The sequence below is a fragment of the Bidens hawaiensis genome, unplaced genomic scaffold (genome assembly GCF_021521415.1).
Source record: "Bidens hawaiensis isolate Kalapana, Puna unplaced genomic scaffold, B.hawaiensis_p1.1 tig00034153_1, whole genome shotgun sequence".
Classification (NCBI taxonomy): domain Eukaryota; kingdom Viridiplantae; phylum Streptophyta; class Magnoliopsida; order Asterales; family Asteraceae; genus Bidens; species Bidens hawaiensis.
In genome coordinates, this window is record NW_027495876.1 from 42,926 (window position 1) to 64,110 (window position 21,185).

The window sequence follows — 21,185 nt, forward strand, 5'->3', positions numbered from 1 at the left end:
TTATAACATCTCATATATTTGTGAAACAATTTAATATCAAACCACAATTTTATAGTAAAAAAAATAAACGGGTCTTGGATCTCATCAAACTCATATAGCTTTTAAACCGGGTTATATCATCTCATTTATTTGTGAAACAATTTAATATCAAACCATAAGTATATTAATAACTTTCATACAAAAAAAATTTCAAAAAATAGAATAGATATTAAAAACAAATAATATAAAACAACCCCTGTAATACGGGGGAATAAAAACTAGTGATTTATATAAAGAAAATTGGATGTGGTTCAATGGTAGAGCACTCACTTTACAAGTGAGAGGTATGGGGTTCAAATCTCACTATCACCAATTTATATATGAGATATGAGGGATGACCCTAGCTTGCCAGGGTTCGAGTCCTGATCTCACTCGGTTATATCGGCTTCTCACTGTCGTGCCGTTTGGCGGGCGTGAGGGTCGGGTTTTATCCAGGGAATCTCTCAATAGGTGGACCGTTAGGGGCTACGTCCGTCCGGACTAGTGGCCGGCTGGGACTACCTTTAGCCAATGAGGGCCGCGTACGGAGTACCCGGCGTTACTTAGTTGGTCGTTAAAAAAAATGATTTATATAAAGATCTAGCTCTTTTTTTTCTATAGAAATGAGGTTTGGATTGGGATAAGTGCACATTTTCATGCTTTGGTTTTTTCAAGCTGGTCTGACCAGACCAGGGCAGACCTAGTGTCAGTTCCTGGCTAGCTTGACCTGCTGATTACATTGACCCGGTCCACATTTTAAGGCCCAAAAACATTCACAATTGGCACGACCATTTTTAGCAATGGACTGCAATTCTTTTTCGTTTTTCCTTTTTTTCTTTTCTTTACAAATTGTCTCACTTAAATATGAAGTGACAAACATCAAACCCACTTATTCACGAGCAAAAGGAAAAATTATCTAAATGGGCAAATATACTATATTTTTTATTTTTACATTAATAGACAGAGAAAATTAGCCTTAGAGAATAGGCATAACGGCCACCCGCCTTTTTTTTATAATTATTTACTATTTAGCTACTCTACAACGTATTAGTTAAAGGGTTGATTAATATATAGGTTATTGTCTATATAGTTTTTACATGATGTTTTAACAGAAATCACTAGTTAGCTCAAAACGCATACCCAAATAAGAGAGACACGTAATCCCGTTAGGCATCACTATGCAACTCTTGAGCCTAAACACATTGTACTATACAACCTTGAAATAAGCTTAAGTAGGAGGGTGCAAACGAACCAAGCTACTCTCGAGCAACTCGAGATCGGCTCGTGAAAAGCTCGATTGAGTCAAGCTTAATCGAGCTCGAGCCTAAAAGTAAGCTCGTTTAATAAACGAGCCCGGTGCCGAGCTTTACTTATCGAGCTCGAGTTGGCTTGCGAGCCTAGACGAGCCTGACATTTATATAATTTTACTATATATTAATTAATATACATAATTTCATAAAAACAAATAACTAGAATTAACTATATAGTATATATTATTTTATGCATAATATTAAAATTGAAAAAAATATATATATAAATAATAAATATATAAAAATTAATTAATATATAGTAAACGAGTTAAACTCGAGCTTTAAAATATGCTCACAAGCTAAGCCCGAGCTTTGAAAATAGAGCTCAAAACAATCCGAGCTCAAGCTTGATTCGTTTGCACCCTAGGTTTAAGTGTCTTTGTAGCATATACAATGATACTTAGACATCTAGACATCTTTGGAGTCCAAGACTCTTTTCCTTTGAAAAACATTTATTTCACTTGCCTATTTAATAATTTTCCTTTTCAAATATCTCATCAACACAGTCAAGAACAGTTTTTTTCAAAAACCAAGGTCTACTTCTGATACTACAGAAAACCAAATTATCTCAAGGTCCACATGAAAATTGAAATCAACACCTAAAATCAAACAACAAACATAAAGCAACAACAGCTACAACCCCAATCAAACTCCAAATAACGCGAAAATCTCACATCAAAACCGACCCGTTATCCTATTCGGGCTGGTCCACCTCAGCATACGGCGTATCCACTTGGGCCTTCTCAGCTTCCTGGACCTCCTTCTCAGTCTTCCTACCTTTCTTTGACTTGTAATATACACTCATAAATGTCCCCACAGCTCCATACTTGTTCCTGCACTTCTCATAAAGCCCTGCATCAAACATCCTCCAAAACTTCTTCTCATCAAGTTCAGAAACCGCGTATTGTGGCTGGAACCCGTGGTTCTCAATCAACCAAGTTTCCAAACGACGAACTGCATCAATCCCGTCGAATACCTCACCCCTGAACACTGGTCCTGGTGTGTAGTAGACTCCAACATCCGTGTACATTTGTGCGTATGACGTGTCGCCTTGCCTGCATGCGTGTTCAAACCCTTCTTCCGGGTATATCATCGTCTTACACGGAAGCTTGTACATCCTATGTGGACATAACCATAATGGATATATCTGTACAATATATAATAATAATTATCAGTTTCAAAACACATATCCAAACACTAAAAACAATTATAGTAATAATAATGTTATTGTTTTACCTCCATTTCACGGTCAACCCACTCAAGGGCATCGGGGACCTTATAAAGCGGGACGAGCAAATCTTGAATAACATGCATCTCATGGTAATAGTTTCTTATGGCTTCACCTTGTGTAGCTTTCAGCAAAGAAACCTTTGGTGGCATTAACCAACCAAACAGAAACCTAAACCACCATTGATCACCAAAAGGAAGAATAAGTTTCCCTTCCCAGTACAAGCACCGTGTGTGTCGGTGATAATATTCTCTAGTTGGGATATACTCAACAAACTCTCCTTTTTTCAAAGCGGTTTCAGCGTGCTGATAAAACCACGGTTTAAACCACCAACCGACACTGTTGATTTTATTCCCTTTCATTTTGGCTTCTTCTTTAGACGCGTATTTTCCCGTCATGCAAACGCCCTCGTGCGGGTTGTAAATCATGGTTTCCACAAAGTCGGGAACTTTTTCGTTGTTCTCGTCGTTGAAATCAGGGGCGAAAGAGTCGATATACGCTTGTGCGAGGTCTCGTACGTTGCCTCTGACTGGTTTGTAAGTCAGCTTCATGTATTCTTTGATGGGAATAAGTTTGATTTCGGCTGACATAAGTAAACCGAGTGTCCCTTGAGACCACGGGATGGCATAAAAGAGATCAGAGTATTCATTATCTTTTGTGGCCCGAACCACTTGCCCGTTTGCAAGAACAATCTCGTAAGCCACAACAGTATCAGAGAAAAGCCCATATAAATGGGAGCTTCCTTCGATTCCATAACCGTTTATGAGCCCACCAACAGTTAGATCATCAAGCTCAGCCACAACAGCCAGAGCCAAATTCATAGGAACAGTTGCTCGTGTGATCTGACCCATGTTGACCAATGGCTCACATTTGGCAATCATTCTTTCTTGGTCGATTTCAAGAATGTTGCGGAAAGCCGAAAGGTCAACTTCAAAATGGCGGGCCCGTTTGTAGTCAACGTTTCTCATTCCGACTGCAATCCAGGGCTTTCGGGCTGTGCAGACAAGCCCGTCTTTCGATGGGTTTCTTTCTTTGAGACGTTTTTGAACCTTTTTAACGTTTTCGTCGTGTTCTTTTTGGCGTTTGGCGAATGATTTCCACTCAGATCTAACGTCCCCAAGGTATGTGAGGAAGTAGAGAGTGAAAGAGATTGGAAGTACTACAAATATGACAAGAATCCATCTGAATTGGACAAAATAGTCAACCCACACCTTCTTCCTCTTCGGGCGAACTAACGGAGCCTCAAGATCCGCCATTTTTTAAAGATTATAAGCTATACCGTCGAGAATAACGAAATATTTCAGTAAATCGATACATGTAATGTTGAAATTACCGCAAAAATGGATTAATACTAAAAAGAACATTCAAAACAAGACATCCAACTCATCAAATCCAAATAGTTATTAACTTAAATAAATCTGTAATAATTAATGTTGAACAGAAATATGACGTGGCATTTGGCAATGATCTTTATAGATCCCTATTCATGGATCCACAAAAGGTCAAAAAAATAATTTGAATAATTAAAGTAGATCTGGTTACAGTAAATAACTAATATTATAACATTAAATCCAGATTTATGAACCACAAAGTAAGGGGTAGGTGAGTTATCATTTTACAATCAAGTTCAAAGGAATCTTTGTACTTGTACCTCCAAATCAACTAAAAGCAACTTACATTTTACTGTAAAAAAAACCCAAAAATTCTTATTCTACAAGATGCAAGGGTTAAACTACCCAAGTTTAACCAATCCTACATCGTCACATCATCATGTCATTTACACCTTAAACTACCCTAAAACACCATAATCATAGACACCACTCCTCTCAAGTACCCTAAAAAAATATTTTGTTTTCCATTTTTAACTAAAATTAAACATTTAATAAAAATAAAAGTAAACTTTTATTAAAAAATAACAAATTTGTTAAAATATATTAAAACTACACATATATAAAAAAATTATATAAACAATTTGGTGTTATATATATATATATATATATGAAGTACAATAATGTGTCTAATTACAGATAAACCCTAAAAACAATTTTCCCCCAATTTACACCTTTCATATTCACAAAAATATCAAATTAGGTTAAATCAATTAGCTAGATAAAACCAATTCAACACCAATGCATGCACAATTAGATCCATAAGCCCTAATTAAACATATGAACATAATACCCCCAATATTAATGAACATAATAAACCCTAACAATAGTAAATAATAAGTTGATAACACTAACAACAGCCAATACATAATCTCATTGAAGTTAATTGAAACAGTGTGTGTGAATCAGTACGGATCTGTAAGTGAATATAGGAAGCTTACAGAATGGTGGAGCAGAAAACGGGTCGGATCTTAGTCACTGCTGAGAGCAGTGAGTGAAGCAGGGGCGACTTTAGATAAGATGATGGATTATGTTTTATAGCAAAAAATGTGGGCCGGTTTTCACGTGACATAAAACTAATACAAAATAAAAATATCTACTACACTCAATCTTTTTCCTTTTTTTATAGTTTGTATATGATAAAATGGCAAAAGACGTCCTTTACGTTTGAACGTTTTTTCAATAGTCGTCCTTTAGCAAAAGAAATGGCAGAAAACGTATTTCAGGTTTCAAATTCCGTTCACGTTACATCCTTTGACACAAACACAGTTAAATTTTTTGGTTAAATATGGTCATGTGCTTTGCACATGAGGGTAGTGTGGTCATTTTACCATTTAAGGACTGTTTGTGTAATTAAGTAAAGATTTGGACTTTTAAAAAAATATTTTTATTTTTTCAATAAAAAAAATATTTAATAACCTCTCCCACCCACTCCCACCATCCGTCCATCATCTCTCATCATCTTCATCACCACCAAAATCGGTTTTCCGCCGGAGAACATGTCGCCGTTCATCATCGCCGAAGAACAAGCCGCCGTTCATCATCCCCGGAGAACACCATTCTACTCGTATTTGAATTCCGAACAGGAGCCATAAAGATTTAATCACAGTTCTTTGTTAACGAACACGAATTTTTTATCTGAATGGTTTCTAGGGTTTATAATTTGGGGGTGTTTTACAGATCAGTGAGGCGGTGAGGACCTGGAACACCAAATTCCAACCGCGAAGATGTAGATGGTTAGGCGATGGTGTTACAGATCAGTGGTGGTGTTCCATGTAGGGTTGTTGGGATTTGGTTTTCCAGGTGGTGGCGACGGCTACAGTGATGCGTGGTGGCGCTGTTCGGCAACAGGTGACCGGAGATGGTTGTTTAGCTAGTGATGGCGGCGGTGTTAAATTACGGTGGAGATGCGGTGGTTGGTGGTGGCTGTGGCAAAGGTGGGTGGCGGTGGTGGCTGTGGCAAAGGTGGGTGTCGGTGGAGGAGGTGGGTGGCAGGAGAGGGAGAGAGATATTGAGAGAAAGAGAGATTTATTTAATTTTATTCAATGACCAAAATTTTAAGTCAATTACACAAATAACCCCTGGGGGTAAAAAGACTAAGTTGCCCTCACATGAGGTGCACATGACTGGATTTAACGAGAAAAACTAACCCTTGTTAGTGAAAAGGACGAACCGTGCAACGTTTTTTGAATATAAAGGATGTTTTATGCCATTAAGTTTGCTAAATGACGTCTATTGAAAAACCGTGCAAACATAAAGGACCTGTTTTGTCATTTTGTCTTTGTATATTTAATACTTTACTATTATTTTTGGGCGAATAATGGAGACATAATTAATGTTAATAAAGTACAGATGCGTAGTTGGTAGGTCCTTTATAACATGTCGGACACGATACGATAATTAATCGTGTCATTTTTTTTAAATACGTACACAAACCTGTTAAGGGACCTGGTGCACGTGTAACGAAACCAATATTTTTAAAATGAGTATAAAAGTCTTAATTAATAGATAATTCATAACGTATTTGAAACAAAATACCACATATATATAAGATACTTGAAACAAAATATGCCAAATCCATTACGTATTTGAAACGAAAAACCATAGAAGTAAATCACAACATTCATAAAAAAATATAATCTTTGGTTCAGACGGGCATTAATGAAATGTTGTTTGTAAGTATGACTTTAGGTTAAGACTCTAGAAGTGTATATACATTTATTTTTATTCATTTTTTAAAATAGAAATCTACATAGGTTAAAGACCTGTTAGGACACGAATTTAAACATGTCTTAAACAGGTCAATCTATTTAAGACACGAAACATGTTAAATTCAAACCTGTTAAAACTCGTGTCGTGTTAACATGTTCATGTAAAAGGTGGTGAGGCCAGGGAGTGTTTTTTAGTGTAAAATGTGATGATGATATGGCAATGTTTTTGGGTGTTTTTAAGATTTCTTATTTGGTGTGTTTTTTTGGAGTCCTTATTGTGGATGCTCTAAGACCATTCACAATTCGTCCATCAAATTTAGTGAGTGGGTTTTAAAATATCCGGAGTGGTGTTGTGATATGATGAGAGAGAAACTATAGTGATTTTTCAGTATATTTGAAAAGTTTCTATAACATCATATAAATTTTTTAATATATTTTAAAATGCTCGTGAGTAAATGAGAGAGAGTATAATTATAAAAGTTAAAAAAAATTATTTAATTGAGAATGAGAGAGGAAATGTAGTTTGTTTTAGTGTAATTTGGGATTTAGATAGTGAAAGGGTGTGAATGCTCTAAATAACTGAGATTTTAAGGTCTCATGTTTATAACTTGATTTAAATGTTTCTAGTTGACTTAAACCTAAAACATTAAAATCAATATTAATGGTTGATATTTAGTCTTAGAATGACTTACTTAAATATTAGTGGAGAGTTTCAAACATTGTTAAAATAATATTAAAGTATGGATATGTGGTTATTATGGCAAATTTGAAGCAATCCAGATTGATCAAAATAAATTAAAGACGATATGGTTATCATGGCAATTTTGAAGCTATCCAGATTGATCAAAATAATTAAAGACTTGGATAGAGACTTAATGGCAAATTTGAAAATATTTAGAAAATAGGAAAAAATATGAAAGCAACATTTTACTTTTGCTTTTTTATAATTATTCTTGTTTTGGTATACAAATATTTATATTTTATTTATTGTCATAACTCACAGCTAAAAATGCGACTTTAATTTTTGAAGTCTGTAATGTTGTATGTAAAAGTTGCACGGTTATTTAAATAGGTTTTTTTTAAAATAAATGTATATATAAGGTTACGTTATTGTCAATAGTCTTATAATACGTCTCACACGGAAAATTAGTTTCTTACAACTGCCCCTGTGATAAATATAAAAAATATAATCACCTACAAGTTACAATAAATAAACATTTAAAACAATAATAGATGTGTTTATTTTGTTATTTTAGTTATCTTATCTATAAACAATGTTTTTATTCCATAAGGTTAAGTGTAATGGCCTAACACGCCTCCACTACACCTGGTTGATTTCAAATGGTTAAGACATGTTGCCATCATTCCTCTCCTTTAACATCATTAACAAACGCCCAAAAAGGTTTAGTTCTTGACACGACCTAACGACCATGTAATGGTGCTTAACGCCATGTAATTTTTTATGTGCTAGGAAGTGGTGCACCCAAGTGGTCAGCTCTCCATTACATATTGTAACAAAAAGAAAGATATAAAAAAGGTAACACTAGAGATATACAGTGAATGGTGTGACATTTTTTAAGTTTGTAATCGTAATTATCGCTGGATGTGTTTGAATTTTTTATGCACTAAAACACAAAATAATTCAGTCTCAGAAAATAATATATTTTTAGGCCTAAATGGTTTTTTACAATTGTCGTTTTCTGCCTGCCTGCTTTATTTTATAGGAGTATTTGTCTGTTTTAAAGATTTTATTTGGATTTGTTAAAGGTGGTATCCAAGAGTAACTAGTTCACTCTCACTAATCACCCTCATCTTGTTTCATAAAATTAAAAAGTCATTTATATGTTTTAGTTATTATTATTATTTCATTGGAAGAAGTTTAACACATTATCAAAATTAAATCTTAAATATCATGAGCGACTTAATCTTGTACCTTTTATATTAATTATGATACGTTTTATGTAACCGCTAACATACCGAAAATATGTTTTTCACTTTTAAAAATATTACACTTTTGGTTTTATTGTGAAGAAGGTAATTTATAAAAGTATCTTAAGCATAAAATTCATACTACATTTGAGCACATTCGCGTTAAACAATAATGATAATAATTAATACAAAAAACAATAATAACAATTATAAATATAATAATAATCAAGATCCAATCCAACCAAAGGGCTGTATATCACGTTCTTGATACTTGGCTGGCTAAATATAATAATACTATATAATCAATGTCTCAGGATTCTATGTGACTACTGATCCGATTTTAACTTTTAAGTATATTTAAGTTAGTTGTAATTATCAAAAAGAATAAATATAATATCAATGATCTTAATCTTAGAAGATAATATTATAAAGTTAATTCTGAATACCAAAAACGTACGATCCTTTTCATGATCATAAATAGTAGTGTTTCAAATGCTAGGAGTTTGTAATACTAGTTTTATAGTGTTATAAGGTTATGTGTAGTGGAGGGGCTACAATCGGGGGTGAATTGTGACACATGGCGCCCAGTCAGCAAAATGGGCGAATTTGTTTTTGTGGTGTAATGATGTATGAGCTACAAGTTGGGTCCACAATATCTTTTTTTATTATTTTCTTTTTATAATTAAACTAATCAAATAATAACCAATTTATTTAAATAATTAAATAAAATTGCATTAAAATTAAAAAGAAATACCAAAAAAAATTAACTAAAAAAAATACGTAACTAAAAATATAAAAAAACATATAGCTTTGTTGGCGTACATATTTAGGTTCGGGTCGGGAAATTGAAACAGTTAGCTCGGTTGGTTTAGGTTCGTCGGGTTCCATTGTAAGTTCACGTTCGGTTGGTTTTGCGAATCACGTTCGGAATGGGTGGTTCGGTTGGTTCGGGTTGTTTCTAGGATTCATTTTGCATATACATATATACACACACAACATATATACATATACATATACATATACAAATATACAAATACATATATATACACACACACACAACACATATACATATATATGTATATATATATCACACACACAACATATATACATATACATATATATACAATAGTAATATAATAATAATATATAATATAATAATAATAATCTTCATCTCTTCCGGGCGACAAAAGAACCCCGCCCCCACCCCTTTTCGCCCAAAAATCGCCCGGGGCGGTGTTCACGCCCCTTCGCGTCCAAAGTCGCCCAAACCCAAGCCCCACTACACATAGCCTAAACTAGGATTCTGTTTTTATTGATATTTTCAACAATTACTTAGATGGCATATATTTTATATACGATGACTCATATAGGATAAAACTATCACAATTTGACACAAGGAGTAAATTTGATCTAGTGATTATTCACTCATACACGTTATAAAAAAGTTGTGTTCAAGCATCCATCAATGCATTTTTTATATAAAACAACTATACAGATAGTCCATGATATGTTTATATTACGGTGCTAGTGTATTTGAGAAATTAGTGATTTTACTTCTATTGTTTGCTGACCTATAAGGGCGCATTCGCTTCACGGAATTTTTTTAAAGGATTTGGAATTGGAATAGGAATAGGAATTGGAATTGGAATGGAATGGAATGGAATGGAATGGAATGTTTGAGAATCCATATCATGTGTTTGGTTGGTTAATATGTATTGGAATTAAAATCTTCTTCATTCTTGATGTTTTTTTTTTGTTTTTTTTAAGAACGAGGGCAAAGGTAGAAACGTTTTAGTTTTTTTACATTTTTCGTTTTGATTTATATTTTGAGTTATGATTTTTTTATTAATTTTTTTGAATTTTTTTTTGAGGTGTTTTTATTGTTAATAAGAAAATTCTTAACAATCCTTTCAAATAGGTGGGATTTTAAAATCCCATGAAATGTGGGATTTGATGGGATTTAGTTTTCATTCTCAATCTTTCATTTAATGAAATGAACATATCAATTCATGGAATTTAAAATCCCATTCTTTAAAATTCCTTACAAATCCTTGAAACGAAAAGACTAAGAGTTTTGGTCTCTAGAATGGAGACCAAAATTTTGGCAAATACAAAGAAATGTAAATCCCACTCCTATTATCCACTCCATTTCACTTTGATCATCATCTATAGTAATCTCTAATCACATTTTCAGCGGCATCACACAAGCACTTTGGTGGGACGTTTGATGACAATGTATGACAAATGATATAACCCTTTGAGAGAAAACCGCCACCACCACAACCTACGTCTTTTAAAAGAATCATGATGCACTTAAAACAATTAATTGTTTTTCATGTGTATGTTTGAAATGAGAGAATCATTAATATTCAGAAATTCAATATAATTTTTTCAATTCATAGGATTAGAATGTTGATTGATTTCACTATCACTTAATAAATTAATCCAATAGTTTAATGCTAATCGATATGTGTTTAAATCATCTTAAATAATATTCGTTGAAAACGTTAATAAATTACTCTAATAACTTAGGGATCACGAGGTGGGGGGAGCTTTATGTGAAAACCCAACAACCTGAGTGTCATCTTAACAAATCACTACCTACCCATTGGAACCCGTGACCATCGGCAACGGTGTTCCTGACTATCCGCAAACACTCTCTCTTTTCTCCAACAATCTATGCCGCTTTCTCTTGTAGAATTAGGTTCACATTTTGATTAAAATAATATAAAGATACTCTTTATTCACGTGGGAAATTATAGTACGATACTATATACGTAAAACAGTTAAATATAAGTAAATAAAAGTTACTTGAATGTAAGATGATTCAACCTATTGTTTTCTCCAAGTTGAGTCCTCGGGTTTGTTCTTGACTGCAACAAATGAATAAAATAAATTCATTAGCATTGGTTGAGGTTTCGTGTTCAACAAGGGTCACTTAAAAGCATATTTCACGCATTTTCTTAAACGAAAGCATCTGTCTCCCAGAGTATAACAACCGGAACAATATGAGTACTGTTGAAGATGGCTCTCGCACCTGGTTTCTTGGTGTTCTTGATTCATGGAAAATGTAATAAATGAAGAAGATGATAGTTTTACCATTTTTCACAGTGGCTACCCCTAAATATATGAATTAGTTTTTTTTAACCAAAAGCCAACTAGGTTAGGTCACTTTCACATATCTTCATTTATGGGCTTTAGTCTCATTCTATAACTTTCTCTTATCAACCCCCGAATTGTTGGATCCAAATCATTACTTTTGAATTCGTCAAGTTGGTTAAGACAATTTTCAGTTGAGATCAATTGTTGTGATGTGTTTTTAACTCACATGCTAGTTTTGTGTATTTGTCAATCCTCAATATTATTAACTCAAGATTCAGATTTGAATCTAGTTCAACGTCTTGCTTTTAGAATGACATGAAGAATCACTTCAAGACGAACAACCTTTGGTATGCACTATCTATCAAATATCTAACTAAATTCAGATTTTGACCAACTAGCATGTAAGTCTAATAACTAAATTAGCTCATTACGAGCATTGTGTACTCCATTAGGTCACATGTTTACAATATTTTGTTAGATTACGCAAATTCTTATCACCAAACTTTTCACCTTGTTGTTGTCAAATGCAAGTCACCCCACATTTAAGTTTTATTATTGGATATGCTTCATCCAAATGGGGTAGTAAAAGGTTTTCCACCCTTTCTAGACGGGTTTGAGAAAAATCTCAAATACCATGTCCACAAACCGAAAAAGTTATTTCTTAAATGGCCTTTCTGTTAATGCAGCATTTGTTGTCTGTGACTGTTTGAAAAGGTTATATATGGGTAGTTTAAGGTTTTATATGTAATAGGAATGGTCATACACTTATAATGTGTGTTTTTATAGGGCCACACGCTTACTAAGTTTACCCTTACGCTTATTAAGTTTACCCTTACGCCTACTTGTGAGCTCATACGTCTATGTATTTGGCGTATGGAGGCTCGTTCGCTAGTTAGAGCGCCCATATGCTCAGAATGTGAGCATATGGGAAGCCATTCGCTGATTACTATAGGCCAATGATTAGATGTAAGCATATGGCAACCCATTCGCCTGGTAAAATACTTTGCGTATGGGAATGCCTATAAATAAGATTAATCCAGTAAATGTAGTTAGAGTTTTGCCATTTTGATTAGTTCATATCGTTACCATGCCAAAATCTCTCTAGAATGATAGGCCGCCTAGAGGTGCACATCTAGACGGATCGAGCTTAACCGAGTGTGTATGTATGAATGTATGAATCATTTGTAATCTTTCGGTTATCAATAAACAAGTAATCATTTGGCTCGAATCATTCTATTACGTCTCATAGATCAATTGATTCGTCTCATGTAATTGCAATTGGATCCTAATAAAAATATAACGATTCTCACTCTCTCACCCATATTTGTTGCATCTTGAACAAGTTGTGCAATCATACTTATGACGACATAAAACCATCCATGACTAGATAAATCACATCTACATCTTTGTGTCATGAAGTCGTGAAAACAGATTTTTCAGCTCATATTCCTTTTGCTCAAAAAGGTTTCTAAAATGACAAAAGCAACATATACCTTGGTTTCTCTTCAGTTTTTTATTTATTTCTTTTTTGCAAATTGCAATGAAAATATAACTTACTAAATAAAATAATATGGCTAATGGTATTTTAAGAAGGACACATGCATTCGTATTTAATTAAAAGTTGGAGATTATTTAAGTCTTGGGATCCAATCTGATATTTTAAAACATCTGTTTTCCTACATTATACTAAAGAAATTCCCCACATTCTAAAAAAACAAAATTAGAAGTGAAACCATATTTTTGTATTCACAAATGTAATTTCCTTAAAAAAAACAATTACTAATATTACGTGTTCTGAAAATTTTAAAACATACGGAGATAATTATATTAAACTTTTTTTTACCATAACTTTCTTGTGTGTTAGTCTACCGCGCTCTATAAATTTGGAGAGCACTGTTGCCTCATTCCGTCCTGACTATGTTGTCTTAGCTAGGTTTACGCTGACTTCAGAGTTTGGATTTGACGTTCTCCCGAAAAACCATACCGCCAGCTGCCACTTGACTTTGTGTCACCACAAAAGCAAAACTCACTAGTGTATCACATGGTGGGACGAAAATCCGAGTGGGCTCGGGATTTGAACTAACAACATTTGCACAATGTTTAGCTTAAATCATTCATTGTCATAATCCACACAAAATGACACAAACGAAAATCAAACTTGGGTTTCTACTGAAAGATCCAAACCTCCTACCACTAGCTCAAATCTCCATTAGCTCAAATCCTTCATTAGCTCAAATCCTTCACTGTATGCGTATTAATTATATGAAACTTTTAATGGATAATTTTTTATGTTTTTGATATATTTAATTTATTAAGACTTTGAGACTTAATTATTAAGATGGTATCACCCTCAAACATAGATACTAGAACATTGGTGAGGGCCGACGAGTCAATTTACAATTGTGAAAGCAAAAATTAAATTACAAGTTTATTTTGGAACGACCAACTAAGTAACGCCAGTCACTTCGTACGTGGCCCTAAAAAGGTAGCCCGAGCCGGCCACGAGTCTGGACGGACGGAGCCCCTAGCTGTCCACTTATTGAGGGATTCCCCAGATAAAACCCGACCTCCACGCCCGCCAAACGGCATGACAGCGAGCAGCCGGTAAACCGGGTGAGATCAGAACTCGAACCTTAGCAAGCCTGTATAAATTGATGATAGTAAGCTTTGAACCTCCTATCTCTCACTAGTAAAGTGAGTGTTATATCATCGAGTTAAATCCAATTTATATAAATTACAAGTTAAATATTCTATTTGTACAAACACGTGTAAATCATTATAAACCATTGAGTTGGTCTAAGTGTAGCCTTTATTTGAGACTAAAAGAAGCATAAATTATAAGGGTGATAACTGAAACACATTATTAAAACATTTAATTGAATATAAAAAATATAGTTACAGATGCATCCCATCATTCACGCATCATTTTAATGACAAAGGTATAACCTTTAAACATCATACTTTAGAAAATAAAGGTATTGAAAATCACACGTACAACAAGATTAAAAGAAAATTTTTATTTAAGAAATGTATTGTTTGGCATAGAGTAGTTTTTAATATTCCAAATAAACATTTATATGAATATTAGATATTGCAAACTAAAAAAAAAAAAAACTAACTAAATTCTCTTTATAAAAAAACTGAAGTTTGTTTACGGCAATTTAGATTTTAGAACGAGAATGACCGACCACGAAGTTACTTTTCATCCTCATTTTAAATAAGATTTTCCTAAATATTGTTTTATTAAAATCAATTTGTATCCTCATAAAAACATGTTACTTTATAACACAATCAGGCTTGATTAAAATCAAAATAACATGAACCTGATATGTATGAACCTGGCATGAGATTACTTTCATACTTTTTTGTTGATATGGATGGGAATAGTATTAGATATACCCGTTTGTTTACCCGTACTGAAACCAAATATATTAACACATTACATAATCTTAAAAAAAAATAATAAATTGTATGTTTAAATTGTTAGGAACTTGAATTTATAGAATTATTGAATTTTTAAAAATAAATCGGTGAGTATTTAATACTTCAATTTGATCTGTAGAAACTTAAGATTGATTCCGCCAATAAGCATCCTAACGAGTAAATGTAGCCGCATACGACCACAAACATGCATGCACGCCCTTCTAATCATGCACATCGAATTACAAATACCCGTCTCATACCGACATTGTCATCCTTTTGTCCCAGCAAGGTGAAGTGCACAAGAGTGAGGCATGGACCATACTGTCTGTGGTGTTAGTATGCATGTACCCATAACTAACATGCTGCTGACCCTGCTACCCATATAAAGTTAATTGTACATATATGACTTCTAATAAAAAAAAAGCTTAGAAATATTTTAGAAAATATATGAAAAGATGAGCAAATTTAAACTTGACTACACCAAAAAAGAATATTTTGAATAATGAGACCAAAATCATAGAATTTTTTCTTAACCGCCATCCATGTGTTAGAACACGATAATTTAGTCATACAAAGCATCAACATTACAATGATTTAGGTTCCGGATTATATTTGCCAGTCAATAGGAGTCGCCTTTGCATCCTCCAAGATCCGATTTGTTCGAGAAAAATGCCTGCAAATCAATATTTCAACCTCTTATTGGCATTTTCTTTATCAGCATAACATTATACAAATAGGCTTACATGCATCATCTAACAGAAATCAATAACTTGTTCCGAAAAAGAAAAAGATTGACACGGTTCAAGAACAACATTCTGTTTAGTATTCAGTGATAATTTCATATATCGGTCTCAAAACTTGGTACAAAATATCATATTTACCAAACAAAAACATTATCATTTACAAAATTATGACATTTATATCTTTCTCTTAAGACTTGCAATATGAGATGAAATTTGGAGTGTAAAACAAAAGAGAAGGATATAATGGTCATAATATAAGTTAGGGTGAGCAGAAAACCGAATTAACCGAATCGAAACCGAATAATCAAAAAAACCTAAACGAAAAAAAAACGAACCGAGGCATTAACCGACGGTTAATTTTTTAGTTTTTCAAAAAACCAATTTTTGGGTTTAGGTTCGTTTATCCATTTTAAAAAAACCGAAAAAACCGAACCAACCCGATTAATCGAACCTATGTTTTCTACGTGTTTTATTAAGATGTGATGACCGGAAACAAAATACCAAAAGAATCTACCATTGACGATGACGAAGATTATGAAGATGATGAAGATTGGGTCTAAACTTTGAAGATGAATAAGATAATGAATGAAGATTCGGGCCAAACTTTTAGTGTTTTTTATATTAAGAACTTTGTTGAATTATAAACTCTACTACTCAAATAACTTTGTATTTGTTTGGTTCCACCTAACACGTGCCTATTTTTGTATTTTGAATTCAACATATATGAAGTACTCTATTTTTTGAATTCTTTTTTTTTTTGTAATCTCTAATCACAATAAAAAAACCAAAAATAACCGAAAACCGATTGGTTGGTATTCTAAAATAACCGATAGCTTCGGTTTCGGTTTGGGTTTCACCCAATAACCGAACCGAACTGTGCTCACCCCTAATATAAGTTGTAACATACTCACCATTCGCTAAAGTACACAGCTTGTTGCATTAAATGGTAAAAACATATGGTAAGTATGTTGCATTAGATGTGTCAAGTTGTGCATATATAGGTAAGAAATAGTAGTTATGTCGCGTTAAATGATTATATAACATAGAACAGACTGCAGAAAACGAAACCTGCAGCCGAAGAATCCCCTATGAGCAGATAAACCGGAAGGATGGCAGCCTTGAGAATATGATGCTTCTTTTCATCAATTAACCTATACAATGTTTCCACAACACACATTCACAATCTTAAACAACATTTCAATTTGTATCTACTATAAAAGATGTAAAGTTAGAGTCTCAGGTCACATATGCTAAATTTTCACCTTCAAACTGATTGAATCGTTAGGTTAGTAAAAAGAAAATAATAGCTATCATTATTACCTAGATTTTGCTTGTGCATAGTTTCCCCAAAGAAGAAAAACAATCCCCGTTTTCTTTTTAGAAATCGTCTCTATTACAGAGTCAGTGAACTGTTCCCACCCTTTCTTCGCGTGAGAATTTGCTTGATGCTGCCTAACTGAAAACAATATCAACAAATAAAAATACAGCAATCGTATTAACATACAATATCAGCCATTTATATAAACACCAAATCAATATATTCCAAATAATTTCATAAATTAAAGTTTCTTACCGGTAAGAACAGCATTGAGCAACAAAACACCCTGCACGTAATAATAATACCATCAGATAATACATACTTCGCAAAAAGAAAAAAAACTATGTATTTTTAAAAAAATGCGAATTTCACCTGTACAGCCCATCGTTCCAAATTCCCGTGAGACGGAATTGAGCACCCCAAATCCTGTTGAAGTTCTTTATAGATGTTTAACAAACTTGAAGGTATTTTTATTCCTTGTGGAACAGAAAAAGAAAGGCCCATAGCTTGACCCGGTCCATGATATGGATCCTGATACAGTGTTAGTATTCATACGCGATGATCATTCATGTTCAAATATATAAATTTAGGATTCAAGTAAACACCTGGCCAATGATGACAGCTTTGACTTGGTCAAATGGAGTAGAATTTAAAGCATTAAAGATCAAATGCTGTGGAGGGTAAATTGGAATGGAGCTTTGTATTTCGCTTTCGACAAATTCACTCAATTTCTTGGCATAGGGATTCTCAAATTCGCCAGGAATGGCTTCCAACCATGTGTCTTCCACCAACAGTTCTTCTAGTTTAAAAGATCCTAACCCCTTACCTAAACAATAAAGAAATATTAATTAAATTAAATTTTCATGTTTGACTGTTCTTCATTGTATTTTGAGAGTGATTTTGTGATTATTGTCTTCTTAAGGTGCAAATAGATTCACCTTACAGAGAGGCTTGTTTAACTTATTCTGAGTAGGGGTGTAAACGATCCGAGCCTGAGTTTGACTAGGCTCAAGTGCGGCTTGTTTAACTTACCGAGAGTTTGAGCTCGAGCTCGACTCGTGAATAGAGCTGTAAACAAACCGAATCGAACCGGACAAGGCCTTGTTCGTGTTCGTCCGTTAAGCTTTTATCGGGCAAACGAACGGTTCAAGAAACCCTAAAAGTTTAATTACACTAACCTGACGTCGAATTGGATACTCTTTCAGCACATACTTTAATATTACGTTTAGCTTTGGCTAACGACTGATTAAACTGAACCCTACGTTTCTGTTCCACAGTGAGACTCGACGAAGACGACGGTTGAACTGTGCCGGTTCCGTCAGCGTCAATCGATTCCGACACGGCGGATGAAGGTGCCGCAGCTAGTTTAGAGCGTTTTGACGGCGGGAAGAAGTCGGTTATGGGTTTAGATGAAGAAGCCATTTTGTGACTGCCGGAACTTGGAAATGATATTATGGCGGGAAATCTTCTAGCAAGTGAGGTCATGGAATTCGGTATCTAGTCTTGGTTTTGGTCTTATTGAATTAAGACCTAAATAATATTATTATGATGGAAAAAATGGGCGTGTCAAGTTAATTGGTTTTGAAGGTTATATAGGGAGTATGAATCAGTAATTGGAATAATGTAATTGGACATAAAAGTTTGGCAATAAAATATATAATCCATAAACTAAATGGTACATCCGAGTATTTTTAATAAACGGAATGATACACCTGAAATATAAATACCAGATGAGTAACTAATTACCTAATAAATATTTGATAGGTTTTGGGTTGAGTATGTGACATACTCTTATAATCGGGTATGAGGTTGGGATTACTTAAACTCGTCTCATACCCGACCTAGTGACATCCCTATGACCCATTAATTGTTAACGTGGGGTGGATGGAACAATGTCAGCGGTGGGCTTTTAAAAAAAAGAAAATGAAGCTTCTTAGAGAAGGTTCATAGGACACAATGATAAAAATGTGTCTTCTTCTTTACCGATATAAATATGGGTGGCGTCTTTTTCTGTCTGGATGGACAACTGACAAAGTGGAATATCAGCCTCTGGATACATAAGCATTAATGGGGCCCATGCACCATGGTCTAGCCCCCAATTATCCTCCTCGTCGACCTTATTGAACCCAGAAGACATGAGTAGTTCCTTGACTCTCTTTGCCAATTTTGGAGCTCCTGGTGCTGGATACTTGAGCTGATACATTTTGGAATAAACAATTTTGATAATATCACCCAAATTGGCTAGAGGTGGCAATTTTCAACACAGGCCGAAACACTTCCCGAACACAACTTCAGCAATAATCAGGTTTTGGGTTGAGATATTTAACCCATTTAAAATATGAGTCGTGTTCGGGTTAAATTGTTTATCTCGTATGGTTAACATGTCCACCCCCTCCAACCCATTTAACCCCATTTTTTACAACCCACAAACCCATTTAGCTAACTGGGTTAACGAGTTGTTTTCCAGTTACACGATTTAAATGTGCACAGTGCCACAGAGTTAATATTTTTTGACACGAATAAAAATATGGGTCGTTGACCGACATGACTAAATATATTTTTATATGATAGATTGGTTATGATAATTGCATACATTTGTTTAACTAGCTAGCTACCTGGTAGATGGGTTCAGGGAAACCCTGAAAATCATATATGGTATCAGAAGGGCCATCTGAGACGACGTTGACAGTGGGATGTTCAGTCTCCCAATGGGCGGAGATCAGAAGAATGGACGAAGGACGACGAGGGTAGACCTTTTGTGAAAAGGATTGGAGGAAATGCTTCAAAGGGATGCATGTTTCTTCAATGGATAAAGTAGGGGGTCCATGGGATATGTAAAATGTGTCTTCTATCTTCTTCATTGCCATGAATGTATTCTTGATTACTAGAACAAATTATGGAAGTGAGTATGCATGGAAGTCAACTGAATATGAAGATTTATATAGAAAATGGAGTTCATTAGCACATGTAGATCAAATCTTTTTTATTATTATTTTGTTAAATTCTAAGTCTTTACGGCTAAGAAAAGTGTCATGCAATATTTTAATTACTACATGATCATCGTGTTAAATAAACTAAGAAGAAAATTAAGATGTACGTCATGTAGGATAATACTCGATTCAACTTACTGTTTGTGGGCAGTTTTGTTAAGAGTTGGACCAGATCGACTGATCAAACTACGTGGACCGAGAATTAGACTATAATCAATGTGTTGATCTGACACTGGTTAGACATACATGTAGATTTTTTGACAAGTGATAGTTAAACTGATAGATTTTGAGTAAAAGAACTTACAATAATGTATATTTATTTTATTCTTTTAAATATAAAAACATGACAATATACTATTTAAGTTTCATGCTCTATATACGACTCCAGTGTCATCCAAATTATAAAAGAAAAACGAATGAGTCTTTAACATCATTTTGTAATATAAGTAAGTGCATTAGCATGATCGAATTGCCAAAAACATATACACTAAACCTAAATTCCAAAGTCAGTTACAAGTCTTTAAAAACCGATAATTCAGATGGGGCCACATATAAATATGAACTATATGATGTTGGGTTATGACGACTTCGGACCGGTTTAGGCCCATGGAGGTCAACAAGTAGAAACACAAAAGGGGCCGGTTTTTTCAATAAGTTACTTAAGCCCGTGTTTTTTTATCTTACAAATACCTACAAATGTAATTATACTATTTGCACTTGAGCCAATATAGAGAAACCCTAGTCCCTTGTTGCAACAGCGGGCATATATAGGTTTCACATCGAAACCAAATCACGTTATATTGCCGTGTTCGTTTATTTTTCTGGTTATGTGTAATAAGCATTTGTGTGTGCGTATTGTTTGCTTCCATTGCGTATCACTTGATTCCTAACATTATTGATAGATTCTAGGAATTGAAGCAAATCAAAATGAATTGAAATGCCCAGTTTGAGATGAGTGAAATCTCGAAATACAATAGTCTGATAATCAAAAGAAACATGCCTTTGTTATTAGCCACAATCCTGAC

General features: G+C 34.1%; 1 protein-coding gene and 2 pseudogenes across 2 annotated transcripts; all 3 read right to left on the reverse strand.

The window, feature by feature from the left end:
- Nucleotides 1–1,891: 1,891 nt before the first annotated feature.
- LOC143585718 (delta(24)-sterol reductase-like) lies at nucleotides 1,892–5,018 on the reverse strand. Its single transcript, XM_077067440.1, has 3 exons — nucleotides 4,886–5,018; nucleotides 2,565–3,829; nucleotides 1,892–2,475 (listed from the first exon to the last, which is right to left on the reverse strand). The coding sequence occupies exons 2-3, from the start codon at nucleotides 3,810–3,812 to the stop codon at nucleotides 2,023–2,025; spliced, it is 1,701 nt and encodes a 566-aa protein (XP_076923555.1). The 5' UTR covers nucleotides 3,813–3,829; nucleotides 4,886–5,018; the 3' UTR covers nucleotides 1,892–2,022.
- Nucleotides 5,019–15,388: 10,370 nt separating this feature from the next.
- LOC143585723 (uracil-DNA glycosylase, mitochondrial-like) lies at nucleotides 15,389–18,649 on the reverse strand (annotated as a pseudogene). Its single transcript, XR_013144586.1, has 7 exons — nucleotides 18,349–18,649; nucleotides 17,776–17,996; nucleotides 17,543–17,701; nucleotides 17,426–17,456; nucleotides 17,173–17,308; nucleotides 16,921–17,003; nucleotides 15,389–15,782 (listed from the first exon to the last, which is right to left on the reverse strand). The product of XR_013144586.1 is annotated as a uracil-DNA glycosylase, mitochondrial-like (transcript).
- Nucleotides 18,650–19,103: 454 nt separating this feature from the next.
- On the reverse strand, nucleotides 19,104–20,037 carry LOC143585728 (4,5-DOPA dioxygenase extradiol pseudogene; annotated as a pseudogene).
- Nucleotides 20,038–21,185: the final 1,148 nt, after the last annotated feature.

Bases quoted from the DNA above. Each gene is read 5' to 3' on its own strand.
- LOC143585718 (XM_077067440.1), bottom strand. From the start codon at position 3,812: ATGGCGGATCTTGAGGCTCCGTTAGTTCGCCCGAAGAGGAAGAAGGTG. The intron at 2,476-2,564 runs GTAAAACAATAA...TATATTGTACAG, and splicing joins GGGTTGACCGTGAAATGGAG to ATATATCCATTATGGTTATG.